A 12,412-nucleotide genomic window follows, 5' to 3' on the forward strand; every position below is an offset into this window, starting at 1 on the left:
TATAGTCGTTGCTCCCGATACAGTTCACGACTATTCTTTCACAGTAACTTACTTGCCATTGTTTTTAACATATTTTTATTTTAAACCTTCCTACAAGGACGTAATTCAAGATCAAAATAAGACAAATTAGTTTTGGTCCATCCGCTTTAACAAGACTCACAAACAATAAAATTGATTAAAAAGAGTAAAACAGTCACTTGATATGCTTCTTCTATTTATATTAGGTTTACATATAGCATAGCATACTTTTAGCAATAAGTTCGCCTTTGTGTGCAAATAATTAACTATGTCTTAAAATGCTTCTGTGTCAAATTTGTTTTTTGTGTGCAATACAGTGTATATATATAAATAAATAATTGTAATCTACTCTCCCATTCATTAGGCTCTAATTATCATACTATATTGCTATCTCAGAAGGTCCGTTCCCACATCCTTCCTACTTCCTTATATTTCTCCCCTTGTGCATTCACAACAACTAGTTTCATAATAGAAAAAGACAAAAAACAGAAGATAGAAGATAGAATTTGAATAAACGAGTTCGGAAAGTAACTGATACCCCTGAGAGTAATGTTCCTAATTCAAATTCTAAATTTAGAATAAAAAAACACCATTCACAAAAATAGGTTATTTTTTGTCTTGAAAAAGATGCTGAATGTAGGACATGCATGTCATTAAAACTGTCCTTTGTGATAAGTTTTTTCTACTAAAAACCGGTAAAGCTATGAATAATGGTTGGTAATTAGAATTTTTCAAATATAGAACGCAGCTGGTGACTTTTTTGCAATAGTTTTTTGTTTTTTTCGGCGAATAATACAAAAATGTTTGGTTAGGCGATTTGAATATTTTTATTTCGTTTTGACTGTCAAAGTCAAAAGGGTGGAAAGTTTTTTTAGGACTCTTTGTAGTATCTATCTAGTCAGTTTATAAAAAATATGCTTTTTGTATTAATTTGATTCGGTTAAGGTGACTCAAAATTGCGATCGGCCTTAACTTTTATTTCCACTGGGAACACCTTGATCTCTAGGGTAAATTAAAATTTATTTAAAAAAAAAGGTTTTTAAGTACTCGTGACTACAAACTTTACTTTTTAACATTATAGTTTTTTGTTAATTTTGTATCTATTTGTACCTAATTAGTTGATGAGTATTTTTCCTAAGTAGTACCTTAGTAGTAGAACTTATTTTTTGTGTAGCTATCACTACAAATGACTGTGTTTAAATTTATTTCTTTAAAATTATCTAAAACGTTTTAAACAACGGTTTTATAAGTAATTTTATTTTTATCAAACTGCAAACTACATACTACTAACCAATCAAAATAAAAACAACTTGCAAGCCCGAGGAGGCCATTAATCCTCATTTGATAATACCAATAACAGCTATCATTTACACACGCTTACATAACAAGTTGCACGTAATTACAACATGGAAGCAACTGCCAGGCAGGTGGCGTGACCATTGTCCTTTTAAAGTAATATTAAACGTTATTTTGACTGCTTCTTTGTTGTTGATTGCTGTTTTGGTAAATACTTTCTTTTAATTCTTATCTTCATCGGCTGATTTTATGACCAATTTGGTTATTGGCATCGAAATAAAAATAATTTTATTTAATAGTATAATTTTATTGCGGTTTTATGGTAAAGTCGCAGAATATGGAGTCAAAGTTAATGAAGTACTCGCGTTTTAAAATAGCATAGATGTGTTTTTCGTAGTACATAAAATATTGTTTCAGGCAATATGTAGGTAGGTAATAAAGGTATCTTAATCAAAATGATGATGGAACAATCTACAAGGCTAATAAAGTTATCTTATCAGTATCACACATCATCTGTGTTTTGGATGCGAACCCAATTTAAAAAAAACTGCTGAAATCCATAATTACAACGACCGTTGCGTTGTTTCTAACACATGGGTACTTAGGGTACCTTATTACAGTGGTCTACTTATACAGTTTAGATAATGTGCATCGGCAAACATTTAAATTATGCTGCACGGCAAACAAGAAACACGTTTTCAAATGATAAGAAATTATACTTACTTACCAGTAGCGAAAGACGTCCCCCGTTTCACACAGAAGCTAAATAATTTAATTTTAGACGCCACACATCTGCCCGCTAATTGTCAAAGAAGCAGTGCGCACATAAATTGTACTAAATTATTGCTGCAACGACAAAAAATACTCGCACACCGTCAGCCTTTATTTTTAAACCAATCGTATTTCAAAAAAACCTGTCACAGCCCTTGCTCAAGGTGTGAAATTTGCCAACTTTAAATAATTTTACTTTTTATCGACCGCGTTCGACAGTTTGAATTTTTGCCTAGTCGTGTAACCGGAAATTCCATTTTCAAACGACTAGTGCGGGGCCGCTTACGATCTTTCGATTCAAAAGCGCATGCTATGCAAATTCTTTAACCCATTTCTTGAGTTGCCCTATAATTACGGTAGTTTGCATATTATTTGAAGAATAAATATTTATGAGGAAGTGAAATTTAAGAATATTTCTCGGACTATAGTTCTTTTTAATGGATTTTGTCGCGTTCGTTGCTTTGTTGCAAGAAATGTCTTAGTTAAATATTCCTTCTCCTATCATATGCAAATTTTTAGGGTCGTTTTAGTAATCAAGTCTATTAATTTCATGAGAAGATACGATACGTTAAAGATACTTCCCACGTTTTGGAATTTATATTTAATAGACTTTTTTGAAAATGACTTTACATTTGTTGAAGTCGGCCATAAGAGATAGACGAGTATCAAATCATCATCGGTGTGAAAATAATGGTTCATGAAATAAGTAAGTGGGTATACTATTATGTGCACGTGTAATTAAGTAAATAGTAAGAAGGTGTTTATTATAATTTTTACATAAAATAAAATAGTGGAATCGATATGTGCCTACTTATCTATATTTATGCAACCCTGTGCGGATTTATTAAGTTTGGTAGTTCGTGGACTTACAATACAAATTTTATTTGGAAATCAACAGTTAAATCTTACCCAATACAAAAATTACGCAGTACAATAGAAAAAACCGCCTACCAATAGTAATCGATTATCCCCAATTCGAATCAACAATAGATCGATCTCGCCCCATAAGTACAATCGAATAACGCCACTTGACTCGTGTCACAATCGATCGAATACAATAAGCCATCCCTATTTGACGTTTCATTGTAGTGTTCGAATTACGAATTTGATTCTTTGTGACTTCTTCTGTCACAATTTTGTAAATGGTTAGTTTGTATTGTTGAGTTGTGGCTAATATTTTGACAGTGCATTTTTATTGGCTGCTTGTGATTTTGAGAAGCAATAAGTTTTTTTCGTATTGGTAAGTGTTTTTAGGCTTCCGTAGCCAAAATGGCAAAAACGGAACCCTTATAGTTTCGTCATGTCCGTCTGTCCGTCTGTCCGTCTGTCCGTCTGTCACAGCCGATTTACTCGGAAACTATAAGTACTACAGTGATGAAATTTGATGGGAATATGTGTTGTATGAACCGCTACAAAAATATGACACTAAATAGTAAAAAAAAGAATTGGGGGTGGGGCCCCCCATACATGTAACTGAGGGATGAAATTTTTTTTTTCGATGTACATACCCGTGTGGGTTATCAATGGAAAGGTCTTTTAAAATGATATAAAGTTTTAAAAAACATTTTTCTTAAAGTGAACGGTTTTTGAGATATCAGCTCTCAAAGTCGTAAAAAGTATGTCCCCCCCCCTCTATTTTTATAACTACGGGGTATAAAATTCTAAAAAAAATAGAGGTGATGCATGCTAATTAACTCTTTCAACGATTTTTGGTTTGATCAAAGTATCTCTTATAGTTTTTGAGATAGGTTGATTTAACTGTAAACGGAACCCTTTGTGCGCGAGCCCGACTCGCACTTGGCCGGTTTTTTATTTATTTTCTTTATTTTATTGATTTTAGGGACGGACGGTATCCTAAGTCGTGAGAATTATACCATCGAAGTACAATGTGCTGTATTAGAATCGTCTATGCTATCGGACAGTATTCTTTCTGTGAACAAACTAGTGATGTAACGAATGTGTGTTTTTGGACATTCGCGAATGCGAATGCGAATGCGAATATCTGATATCGATATTCGCGAATGCGAATGCGAATATTCAGTTTTTGTTCAAATTTGACGTCATTTGTATGGTTTCGTGGCAGTCTTGTTCTGAACGAGGTACGTTCCGTTCTAGGCGCATTCCGAATGAGACTAGCCAATACTAGTCGCAGTTTTTTTTGAAGTAGTTACACTTTATTTAGCTCCGTAACTGTTACGACACATTGCGACTGTGTACGGTTTTTGAGGGCGACTTACACGAAACATTTAAACGTAAGGTACGTGCGCCTTGTAAGGCCCATTTTTTTGCAATAATTAAAAAAATTGAAACAATGTAAGAAAATAAACTTGATTACTATATTCTCCATTTATTTTTATATATTAATCAACAAATAAATCATCAGATTAAATCAAGCTAGTCAAGATTGCGGGAGCGATCGGAAGGTTTTTAAAAACTAATTATTTAATTAAAACGAGACACGTCTTAGCAGAAGCGCATGCTAAATCGATCTAATGTATTCAACGACCAAAATGACTTACGAGCTAAACAAGATAACAATTTGCTTACTCTAACTTACTGCTAACAGACCACCTGGAAAGTGCAAGGCATGCAAGCCTAGGCACGTACTTGGATTACTCTAAGGGGTTGAGGGTTCATAACTCCTCCATCCCCAAGATCGAAATTACTGGAAGATTCTTGATTCCGGGAATTTCGAAGCTTCGACATTATCCATACTCTATAACTATACATAGAAAAACCAATGGCACATATGATTAACAAGAAATACAGAATAAGGGTTGCTAAGCTAACACTTTTCACTTGCACTGTGGGCATTGAGATATTTTCACTGTTTTCACTAATTTCACTTTGTAGAGTGTTATACATCTGTCGTAGGTTGTCTAAATTGACACCCTTCACGTTTACGGTGCGGGATGTAGTCACGTTGTCTTGTGGAAGCTCTGGTAGATCTATTATTGGTAGCGCCTTGTACTGTAGACTAGTAAAATAGTGTTGTCTATGGTGTAGGTAGAAATTCTCCAGCTGGTAATCACATAATATGTTAGATATAGTTAGTATATAGGTGCCTTGTATCTGTTGGTGTGTTATATCATTCTGACATTGAGTGGAAAACATGGATTTTTCTCGTGCATATAAAATCCAGCTGGTAGAGTCAATCCGTTGAACTTTGATTGTCTCTATATCTATAGCGTATGGGGTGCAGGCATTATAATTTATACTAAATTTCATCAGCTGTTCTACACAGGTAGGTGGTGAGTACAAGACAGTGCTATCCTCGGTACACAGGAACTGGTCGTCGGAGGCGAGCTGCTCGCAGGGGTGTTGGACCGGCAGGTATTCCGAACCTTTCACCAATAGGTAGGGGTGTTTGGGAATAATTACTTGGGTTATATTGCGACTGCTATTATATATAGGTAGTGAATATATTTGATAGTAGCTATAGGTATTATTATCTATTAAGGGTACCTCCATTATGAACGTTATCTGACTATCTTTTACATAGCTTTTAACAATTATTGTCTTTTCCAGATTAACCAAATTTTCAAGAGTTGCTGGGTACATTAAATTTGCATTTTTAGAAATAGATTGTAACAAGGATAATAATTCTGTAGAGTTCACAATACTTTGGTGTAATACTGACAATTTGCTGAAGGCCAACGCAGTTTCAATTTCTTGTATAGTAGTATGAATGGTTCGAAAATTATTTAAGAACATATTAAACATACTTAAAATGTATACTGAGTATATATAACTGGTTTCCTTATTTGCTATAGTTTTTACAAGTTTTTCCATCTTTTTGAAACGTGCGTCTAATGTTAAAGTATTTTCATGTAAGGTTTCAGTACTATTTATGAAACTGTCCATCATTTTGGAGATAACCATAATTTTCTTATCTGTAATAATCTGATTGCCCTTTAACTGAGATATTAGTGACTCGTAACGAATAGCGTCTTGATTATCCAGGTTTCCTGTAATAACTTTAATCAGTGATCCTAAGGGGTTGATAATGCCTCGTTTGAATCTACGCGTGGGCGTTAGCTCTCCGGATTTACTTATAGCCTTTTCTTTAAGGAAATCTACCTGTTTGCGTAAATCGAAAAACTCATATGCATTTGGTTTGTTTATATCTACTAATTTAGAAAACTCATTATACTTATCTATGTTAAAAACTAAATCTTTGTATAAGTCGCTCAAATCTAACACTTTAATAATAATCCACTTATCTTCCTGCTTATAAGCATGGCCTCGTTTAACGGGTAGTACGCCGGGGTTTTTCTCAATTTTGAGCAGATGATGGGCCTGGCTCAACGTGATCAGGGTCAGGGTGACCAGACACCACCTGTGGGCGACGTTTCACATTTTTAATGGGGACTTTGGTATCTCTATGTCCTATCTTTACGGGAATAATATTTCTTTGTACCTGACCTACAACTTCCGCTTTATTATATCTGGGCTTATCTTTACTCTTCCTAATATTGATATCTTTAACATAGATATCTTCACCTGTCGCGAATTCATGTCCGGTCTCACCTCCCTTCTTTTCCTTTACTTTTTCTTTTCCTAACAGAGTCATTTGAGCTATGTGTTTATACAGAAATTTGGTACGCTTTGCATGGTCTTTTAACAGTTGTTGCATGTAGTTTTTCTCAAAGTTTCCCTCAAAGATTTTACTGGAGTCTGTATGTCCGAAAACTACTTCAAACGGTGTCAGTTCTGTGGTGGAGTGTATGGTGTTGTTGTATGCAAGTATGGCGTACGTCATGACAGATGCTGCGTCGGTACATTTTTGATCATATTTAGCTAGGCGATAAATTTCGATAATAGTTGAGTGGAATCTTTCTACTATGCTAGTGGAGTTTGGATTATTGGGGGTTGTTATGTGTAAATCTATTTTATACATCGTCATTAGTTCCTTCATGAGCTCGTTATTAAACTCTTTTCCGGGGTCACAGGTAATTTTCTTAGGTATTCCGTAGTATGAGAAATATTTAATCAGGGCCCGAATAACTTCAGGAGTTGATCGGTTTGTGACTTCTATTGCCTGTGCGAGTTTACTAAAGGCGTCTACGAGGGTAAGATAATATATCCCATCAATTGTAAACAAATCTATGAACACCTCTTGAAAAGGAGCATCCTGTGTTTGTGTAAGTTGTAGAACGGGCTTTATGGGCTTCCTGTCATACTTCATTCTCTGGCATGCATCACATCCATTCAATATTGCAGCAACAGTATCTCTCATATTTAACCAGTAATAATGTCTGCGTATCCTAACTAACGTCTCTTTTATTCCGCGATGACAGGTCTTACCTTCGTGCATTTTCAACACAATGGCCTTTTGTTCTTTCTCATCCTCTATGTATACAACCCTTTCGGTACACTCTAAAAACTCAACGGAACCCTTTTTAAATAAACATATTATTACTTTCGTAAATAACTTCCGGTGTCTTAAGTCCTCAAAATATATAAAATATTTTGTTTTTAGGTTAATATATTCCTTTAAAAAGCGCTTCACTAAATCCTCATTATCTGGTGGCAAAAATACCTCTATTACTTTTTGGTTGTCTCTAGTTGTATGTGTGACTTGTATGTCGTTCTTAAACCAAACGAATACAAGTATTTGATTGGGCTTCGTATCTATAGCCTCTTGTAATATAGGAATACCAAATGATTCTAAGTCTTCAGCAGAGTGAATAGTTTGTGAATGACTCGACAATGAGCGGACCGGATAGTTATCAGGTTCTTCAGAGCCTGTTATCGTTGCAGAGGAATCGGAAATAGTGATAGTCGAAGAATCATGTCGTTGGGGTTTATTAGAACAGTCTTCTATGTTTTTAGTCAAGTCGTTTATGTGGTCTTGAAGCCGTTTCTCTTTGTCGTCAATGTTTACTTGCATAGACATTGCGTCGTCATCGGACGTCAAAGCATTCACTTTGATTCGAGATAAGGCGTCGGCGTTGGTGTTCTGTTTGCCATTTTTGTAAATGACTTCGAAGTCATATTCTAATAGACGTAACCGCCATCGGGTAAGTTTACTATTTGGCTCTTTAATGGAATATAGCCACGACAATGGGCGATGGTCAGTGTAAATCAAAAATTTGTGGCCGTATAAGTATGGCCTGAAGTGTTTTACAGCCCATATTATAGCTAGGAGCTCTCTCTCGATAGTACTATAGCGAGACTCGGTGTCGCTGAGTGCTCTACTTGCGTAGGCGATTGGTTGGTCGCTGCCAACAGTGCCTTGCGATAAGACCGCGCCTAATGCCACAGAGGATGCGTCAGTAGTTAGAATATACGGTCTAGATGGATCTGGATATTGTAGTAGGGGTGCGTTAGTCAAAAGTTCCTTGCATTTCTGAAATGAGTCGATGTATTTTTGGTCAATTATAATTCGGTTTTTCTTTTTAAGGCAAGATGTTAAAGGGTAAGTTATTTTAGCGAAGTCCTTAATGAATCTTCGATAATATCCAATCAAACCCAAGAAACTTTTAATCTCTGTCGTTGTTTTAGGTAAGGGAAAGTTCAATACAGCTTTAACCTTATCGTCATTGGGCTTAAGGCCGTCTTTTGTAATGGTGTGCCCAAGGTACAAAACCTCTTTTCTAAGAAACTCAGACTTATCAAGCTGTACTTTCAAGTTGGTGGATCTAAGTCGTTCAAAGACTGCCCTTAATTTTTGTATGTGTTCTGCTAGGCTTGCAGAATAGATAATAATATCATCTAGGTATACCAGGCAGTGTATTCCTTGTAAACCTCGAAGGACATTATCGATAGCACGTTGAAATGTTGCTGGGGCTGTCTTTAAGCCGAACGGCATTCTCAAAAATTCATAATGGCCGTTCTGGGTGCTAAATGCCGTCTTTTGTCTATCGCTTTCATTGATTTCGATTTGATGGTAGCCACTGGCTAAATCTAAAGTAGAAAAGTAAGATGATTTACCCAATTTGTCAAATAAGTCGGTTATGTTAGGGAGAGGATATTTGTCGTCTATAGTGATGTCATTTAAGCGCCTGTAATCTATAACCATCCTATATTTAGCTTCACCGGATGCATCCATCTTTTTAGGGACGAGGTGCACTGGTGCACTCCAAGGGGAAAATGATTCCTGAATGACGTTATTTTTCAAAAGATTTTCCACCTGTTTTTTTATTTCTTCTGCTTGTATAGGGGCCTGTCTGTAGGGTTTTACGTATATAGGGTCCTCGTTCTTTGTTCTTATAAAGTGTTTTACTTGATTCGTAAATGAGAGAGGAAGTAAGTCGCTATAAAATATGTCCTTATATTCCATACATAAGTTATGTATCTGCTGACGTTCTTCCGCATTCATATGATCAAGTCGTAATTTGGCTAAGTTTTGTGTCAATATCTCATCTATTTCAATATTTCTTTCATCCATCATACTATTAACCTGACATTCCGTACTACTTTCATACTGTTCTGTTTTAAACGGGTGTGTTATAGTTAATGTCATCTGTTCATCACGAGTATTTTGAATAACCGTGGTAGCATATCCATTTGTACACCTAACTAGCGCGCTAGGCATCCTTACTCCTTCACAAAATTCCGTATAATTTAAAATAGCTTCGCCTGAATATAAATCAGTCGGCAATTTCACTCGTTGTTCAGAGCGGGGGGCCAGTTCTATGACGTGGTCCTCGCGATTGTGTATAATAGGTATAGATGTCGTGTTCGTTCGTAACACGTGATGTTTATAATCAACAATGGCTTGTAACTGCTCTAACAAGTCAGAGCCGATAAGTCCATCGTACCGCGCATCTACATTGTAGATATAGAATTTGTGCTGACCCGAATTATTTAAGCTGGGAAATAGCGGAATATTTATGACTTCGTTATGTTTACTTGATGAGTGTGTACTAATCACTTCGAATGGTTCGTGAACTATTTGGTCATGAAAATACTGATATGCTAAACGTGGGCTTATAAAAGATTTCATACTTCCTGAATCTATCATGAATTTACCGTTGATTTCGGGAAGATAAATATGCGGTAATTTTAAGTTCGGGTCACAATTTAATTCTAATTTTTCCGGGGGATGTTTGAGGCTGTTATGTGAAAATTTTCTATTTGTTCAGGGGTTGCATTTTCCTGTGTCAGTTCCTCGGATGATTCCTGTAATTGACAGTCAGAAAAGTTACCTTCGATATCTGGATGATGTACTTGTTCTGCAGGTACATCGTCTAGGTAGACGTACTGCTCCGGGTTGTAATAATTTGGTTGGTATTGGTCCTCTTCGTAGAGGCACAGTTCATTTAATTTAAAACCCTGGTTAGGTCTCTGAGGTGCGGTTCTCATCGACACATCGTTTGAATAAACATGCTGTGGTGCGGCCGCGGGCTTGTTCCAAATCGGAACTGTGGGTTTGTACCCAATTTGTTGAGGATTATTATTTCCGAATTTTTGTGCAGTTGTCATACCAAACTGTGGTCTATAGCCGAACTGCGGGGGTTTGTATCCGAACTGCGGGGGTTTGTATCCGAATTGCGGAGGCTTGTAGCCAAATTGTGGCTGTGGTGGCCTATACCCAATTTGTGGATTGCTGTTCCCTAACTGCGGCCTGTAGCCATAGGGTTGATTATTGAATGATTGGACTGCCATACTATTATTAAATCGAGGGGTGTAACCGGTGGGTAATATCGGTCTAAGGCCGGTTGGCTGGAGTTGGCCATAACTGATAAGCTTTGCGTCGAGTTTTTGTGTGGGCGTTGTTACTAGTGTGTTCTGAGACTTTACCATAGAGCTAGGAAGAGTCATTTTATTACGCATAACATACTGATCGTGGAAATTGACCTCCTCCAATACAATTTCCAATGCTTTTTCCAAAGTAGCGGGGGCTTTAAGGCGAACAATGCGCACCATATTTTCGGGGAGATTATACAAAAATACGTTGAGTGACGTATTGGTGTAAATAGCAATTTTACTATTTTTTATGTTCGCGTCTTCGATTCTATTTACCTTTGAAATTAAAATAGAACGCACTGACTGGATCCTGTTGCAAAAATCAAGATAGCTTTCGTTAGGATTAATTTTGAGAGTTTCTAATTCTATGGCAATACACTCTTCGTTTCGCGGGTCTCCAAAATGTTGCACGAGTAATTCCTTAAAATTATCCCAGTGCATAATATCCTGCCTCTCACTTACAAGGGCAGCAGCATCACCTGCTAGTCTACTGGTTATAGCATGCATGATATATGTGTCTTGGGCCTCATTACCTCTAAATCTTTCTATAATATATTCGCTTTTAGCCAAAAACAAATTTAATATGCGTTTATCCCCATTAAAGATGGGTATGATCTTTAGTACTTCGCCCGGAATGAGCGTTATACTCTCCATGCCTACCTGATCAGGCATTTTGAATATTTATTACACAATTCACTTAGTCTAAGTTTAAATTTTAATCTTATTTATAACACAAGTATTTATAGGTATATATATATATTACAAATTTTAGTAAGTACTAATATTTCTAACTATAGATAACGTTATAATGAGAGAGTTCTTATCTCAAGATAACCCAAGAAATTTTACTTGTAGAGGGAATTTGGACAGGAGGTGAAAAGTTGTACTCACCAGCCGGTCGGTATAATCCTTCCGCCTTGACACATTTGTTTGGTTCGCAGTAGGACACTGTTAACACTATCCGCGGCGCGTTTCCCGGAACGCGCGGAAAACCGGTAAGAGTTCTATAACCGAATTTTCACGGGATAATTCAGTTATCCTACCGAATCGGCTGCGCCAGTCAAGATTGCGGGAGCGATCGGAAGGTTTTTAAAAACTAATTATTTAATTAAAACGAGACACGTCTTAGCAGAAGCGCATGCTAAATCGATCTAATGTATTCAACGACCAAAATGACTTACGAGCTAAACAAGATAACAATTTGCTTACTCTAACTTACTGCTAACAGACCACCTGGAAAGTGCAAGGCATGCAAGCCTAGGCACGTACTTGGATTACTCTAAGGGGTTGAGGGTTCATAACTAGCTTCTTTACGGAAACAATAATTTTCGAAAACCTCTAATTTGGGCCTTCTTAGGAACATAGGCACTTATCATGGCCCGATATTAATCAAGTATAATTTATAAATTCTATCAGAACAAAAACCATGTTTTTACGTAAAACTTAAACAAAAATATGAGCTTCTTTGTTAATTAAATCAATGACTATCGATTTTTTGGGCGTTAATAGTACGGTGGATTAGCAAAACTAAATCTACATTCAATACAAAAGTCTGATACATAAAGTCTGTAATGATATTAAAATAATAAAAATGTTCTTCTGTTATTCTAACAATTATTTAGAGTGAAAAACA

General features: G+C 36.2%; 2 protein-coding genes across 2 annotated transcripts; both read right to left on the reverse strand.

Moving 5' to 3' along the window:
- Positions 1–4,546: 4,546 nt before the first annotated feature.
- LOC125490999 lies at positions 4,547–6,326 on the reverse strand. Its single transcript, XM_048631744.1, has 2 exons — positions 6,317–6,326; positions 4,547–6,281 (listed from the first exon to the last, which is right to left on the reverse strand). Exons 1-2 carry the CDS (start codon positions 6,324–6,326, stop codon positions 4,681–4,683), a joined length of 1,611 nt encoding a protein of 536 aa, XP_048487701.1. The 3' UTR covers positions 4,547–4,680.
- A 49-nt stretch (positions 6,327–6,375) lies between these two features.
- LOC125490950 lies at positions 6,376–12,086 on the reverse strand. Its single transcript, XM_048631483.1, has 2 exons — positions 10,239–12,086; positions 6,376–6,424 (listed from the first exon to the last, which is right to left on the reverse strand). The coding sequence occupies exons 1-2, from the start codon at positions 11,449–11,451 to the stop codon at positions 6,405–6,407; spliced, it is 1,233 nt and encodes a 410-aa protein (XP_048487440.1). The 5' UTR covers positions 11,452–12,086; the 3' UTR covers positions 6,376–6,404.
- Positions 12,087–12,412: the final 326 nt, after the last annotated feature.

The sequence above is a fragment of the Plutella xylostella genome, chromosome 29, assembly GCF_932276165.1.
Source record: "Plutella xylostella chromosome 29, ilPluXylo3.1, whole genome shotgun sequence".
NCBI lineage: Eukaryota > Metazoa > Arthropoda > Insecta > Lepidoptera > Plutellidae > Plutella > Plutella xylostella.